This window comes from Ictidomys tridecemlineatus, chromosome 6, assembly GCF_052094955.1.
Source record: "Ictidomys tridecemlineatus isolate mIctTri1 chromosome 6, mIctTri1.hap1, whole genome shotgun sequence".
Lineage (NCBI taxonomy): Eukaryota > Metazoa > Chordata > Mammalia > Rodentia > Sciuridae > Ictidomys > Ictidomys tridecemlineatus.
Window position 1 is genome coordinate 199,308,601 of NC_135482.1, and position 4,445 is coordinate 199,313,045.

Genomic DNA, 4,445 nt, shown 5'->3' on the forward strand with positions numbered 1-4,445 from the left:
TTGCAGCTGATCATCGATACACCCACCAGTCCCGTGACAAGTGGACTCCCGCTGTTCTTTGTCATCACTGTCACCGCCATCAAACAGGTGAGAGTGCCACAGACAGGAAGGGAGACTGCCTCTGGCTTTGTCATGAAGGCCACCTTAAACTCGAAGCAAGGCAGCCTCGCTTGGTGCAGCTGGCATGTGGAAGAGTTCACTCCGTAGCTTTTCAGGTTGACGCTTGAGGCAGAATGAGAGCTTTGGTTGCGTTTTTGGTGCCCCCATCTGAGAGGATGGGTCTCCGTGCTCTGAGCCAACCATGAGGTCCCTGGCTCAGCTGTGTGACATAGCTGCTGCATGTTCTGAGCAGGTGGTGGGTGTGGATCACAGAGTGCTGAGCCCTGAGGTGCGGCGTGTCCGTCCGTCCTGATGGGTGAAGCCCAGGACTGACACTGGGGACGCAGGTTTACTGAGCATTTTTTCCAGTTTAGTGGCACGTCCTCAGCACTCTACTCCAAGAAGACTTGTCACCCCAAAAAGAAGCCTGTTCCCATCAGCTATCATCCTGGGTTCCTCTTCTCCCAGCCCCTGGCAAAGACCAACTCACTACGCCCTGCAGAATCGCACAGTGTGTGGTCCCTGTCCATGCTGGGTGGAGGTGGAGGTGGTTCTGATGTGCTTCATCACAAGCAATGCTAGTTCATAAAAACGTGTTTTTTAATATGAACAGTGCACCAGCCAGTTCACCCACCATCTGAGTCCAGGCAGGTGGGGCTTCCGCCTTGGGCTGTGGCGAGTGCTGCTTAGAACACATGTGTGCATCTTGGTGGATATAGGTCTCTTTTGCCATTGTTTGTTTTGACTGACACTTAGTAATTGTATATCTTACACATTGATGGGTGCACAAGGCTTCGCTCCTTGGGGCATACACCTCGGAATGGCTCTGCGGTCTGAGTGGTGGCGAGGAGTCCCTGAGTGCTCCCACACCATGCGTCACACACCGGCAGGCAGGTTTTGCTGGCTCCATGATCTGCCAGTGCTGGGTGCCAGCTCCTGACCACAGCTGTCCTCACATTTGTGACGTGGCCTCTTGACTGGTGTTTCCCTAGCAGCCAGTGATGCTTCTCACATGCTCATTAGCCGTTTCTGCATCATTTTAAAGAAATACCTACACACCCTTTGCTGACTTTTACATGGGCTGCCTTTTGTATAGGTGAGCTGTAAGAATTCTCCATTCATTGCAGACACAAGTTCTTTATCTGCTGCAAATGGATGAACCCTGTGGATTTGATTTCAGTGTTTTGGGGTCAGTTTTTCATATGCAACATCTGGATAATTTACAAATGGCAATTTCTAATTAAATTCTTGATGCTCAAATTTGTGCTGACAAAGCTGTGCTTTTTCAGTGTTTTTTAAAAAGCCTAAAGCATGTTAGCAGGGACATGCAGTGAGCCCAGCCATTAGAGGAAAGGGCCCTGAGGCGCCATGTACGGGTTCACTCTATATCGGAGCAGTGTGGGGTGGAGCTGCACTCAGGACAGGTGAGGGCCACACGTTCTCCTCTTGGTGCCCAGGCCTCGATGTGAGGATGTCTGGATCTGCTTTCTAATATAAACTGTGAGGAGCCCTTGAGAGTTCCCTGGTGTTACTTTGAGTTATATTTCTCCCCCACGGCAGTCTGGAAGTTCATTTAGAGAGCAGACCTTCCGGAGAGCAGGCAGCAGGGTCCTGGTGGCCAGCACTTACTGCCCCGGCGAGCCTCTGCAGGGTTTGGTGTGTCACACACAGGCTGATCACTTGCTCATCTGTTAGGAGCTGGTCCCCAGGGTGTGGGCAGTGGGTAGCTATAAGACATTCATTACAGTCGCTGGACTTGGAGACCCCACCCCCGGGCTGAGGGGAGGCGTGACTGACACCTGCTCTCCTCTGCCTGGCTTCCAGGGCTACGAGGACTGGCTCCGTCACAAGGCCGACAATGCTATGAACCAGTGTCCCGTGCACTTCATCCAGCACGGCAAGCTCGTCCGCAAGCAGAGCCGGAAGCTGAGAGTAAGTGACAGCCGACACGTGCCCCTGGTCTAGACCATGCGTGCCTGGTTCAAATCATATACGCCTGGTCCAGATCATGTGTACTTGGTCTAAATCATATGCACGTTCTATTCACATGTGCCTTGTTTTGAGAGTGACTGCTGGAATATGTGCATGGCCTAGACCACGTGTGCCTGGTCTAGACCACGTGTGTGGGCCTGGTTCGCATCACGTGGGCCTGGTCTAAATCACATGTGCCTGCTGTAAATCAATAGGATAGCAGTCTACAAGAGCGTTTTGAATAACTTCTCAGTGGACTGGCAGAGACAGACATCCTGCCGTGTTTAGAGGTGTTTTGAATTATTTAAGCAGATCCCTTTAGAGCCTTATGTTCTGAAGCACCTGTTCCTAGCCTTGTGGCTGGCCCCCAGCATTGGCCTATCCTGACCGTGAGCTTAGACTCCAGCCCTAGCGTCCCCACCCTCCATGAACTCCTGGCCCTGCCCTGGCCTGCTGCCCCCTCCCCTCCTCTCCCGAGGCTCTGCCATCTGTCCTGCCCTGGGGCAGCACAAGGCACAGGGAGTGTGACAGGCCCTGGGTCGGTGTGTACCTCAGGACACAACTACAGCCCCTCTCTCCCCACCTTGTGGCGGATGCAGGCTCCAGAAGACTTGCTGTCTGCACTTAGGAAGCCCGTGAGGACACACCGCCTGCCTGGGCGTGCACGCTCCTCTGCAGGTGCTCCTGACTCTGAAGGACCACTCTGATCTGTGACCGTGTCTGTGATACCTGGCTGCAGGAGAAGGATCCAGGCCATCACAGAGGCTGAGTGCTGGCCATCCGCCCCCTCTCTGCCCTGCAGGTCGGGGACATCGTCATGGTCAAGGGAGGATGAGACCTTTCCCTGTGACTTGATCTTCCTCTCCAGCAACCGTGGAGATGGGACCTGCCACGTCACCACTGCCAGCTTGGATGGGGAGTCAAGCCATAAAGTAACGTCCCTACGTCAAGATGCACTCGGGGCCTGGTGTCCAGACTCAGCTATGGCTACGGATGCTGACTGCCATGGCAGTTGGTGTCCTTGGGGCATGGGGCCACCAGGGCCCCTTCCTTCTGGGGGCACGGGGGCCGGCCCCCCATGTCTGTGCCCCGAGCTATCTCAGGGGACAAGTCACTCGTATGCTGGCCTGGGCGGTCCAGCTGGTGGGCTGAGTTCAGGGCTCCAGGAGGTCTGTCCACGTTAAGGTTCCACTCTACTGGTCAGAGTTGGTGTCCTTCCGCCAAGCGAGTGAAGGCTGCACAGCAGCTGTCTGCCCAAGTGCTTCGTGAGTGAGCCTCGCTAACGCGGGAGGAATCCTCTGAATCCCTGACTAGCCTGTGGGCTCAGCGTGGCTCTGTGCTGGGGCTGTGCTACAGGAACTTCACCGTCAGAGAGAATAGGGCACCCTTCCTTTAAGGGCTTTCTTACTTTAAATCCCAGAAGTTTCCAAAGAGCCGAGAACAGGAGCTTGCCCCCTGGCTTGTGAGTGCTGGCTCCAGCCTGGTGCTGGGCCACTCCTGGGTGAGAGCAGTTAGAAACTTTGCATGGAAGCCTTGTCTTTACAGGATCACGGATGCACACGCCAGCCTTCCGTGGTCATCTGCCATGTCTTAGTGTGAAGCCCGTGGACTCTTTTCAGTTTTGTGTTCATGTTTTCTCTGTAGAGCATCCTAGGAGGATTAGCCTTCTCCGTAGTGACAGTCCATGGGGCAGTGGCTTCTCTGGACAGTGCTGGGCTCGGGTGAGCCTGGGAGCACCAGGTCATCTACCCTGGAACCCGTGAGCCCTCTCATCCCCTGGCAGAGGCCTGCTATCTGGACCTGCCCCTGGGCCCAGGCATCTGGCTCTACTGGGGGAAAGCACAGTGGCCTGTCCCTCCCCAGGACTGAAGGTCAGAGTCGCTGCTGCTGGCGGACTCTGCCTTTGCACTCTGCATGTTAATTGTTCCCTGAAGTCACGCCCCTGCATTTGGTTTGGCTCCGGGGACGGGAGTTATGGGAACCCTGCCTTTGAGGGCAGAGCGTGGAGTGGGAGGCCCAGCTGATGTCCAGTGAGCTGTACTACGTGGGTCTTGCAGGGACTTTTCCATGTGTGAGCCCGGGACACACCTCCTCTCAGGGTCTGTGGGGACATGACTAGGGAAGCAAGCGCCCCTGCAGGTGGGGACAGCTCACTGTGTGACTGCCCACTGCCTGATCCTTAGAAAGGCGAGGAAGAGGAGACACGGGGCACTGCCTCCCCTCTGGACTCCTGGACATAGTCCTTCCTTCATTCCAGGGGAGAGCTGCAGCCCTGGCCCTCCTGTCCCTGCCACAGGTGCTAGGCTAGCGGGGTGCCAGCTCCTGGCTCTGACGGCAGCATGGGCATCACCAGGCTCCCCTTAGGAACACAGCCC

General features: G+C 55.7%; 1 protein-coding gene across 1 annotated transcript in view; it reads left to right on the forward strand.

Moving 5' to 3' along the window:
* Positions 1–4,445, forward strand: part of Atp11a (ATPase phospholipid transporting 11A) — a 68,028-nt gene that overhangs the window by 22,954 nt on the left and 40,629 nt on the right. The window contains 5 exon segments of the mRNA XM_078015959.1: positions 7–87; positions 1,924–2,031; positions 2,873–2,896; positions 2,898–3,239; positions 3,715–3,791. Coding sequence (XP_077872085.1) covers positions 7–87; positions 1,924–2,031; positions 2,873–2,896; positions 2,898–3,239; positions 3,715–3,791 — 632 coding nt within the window.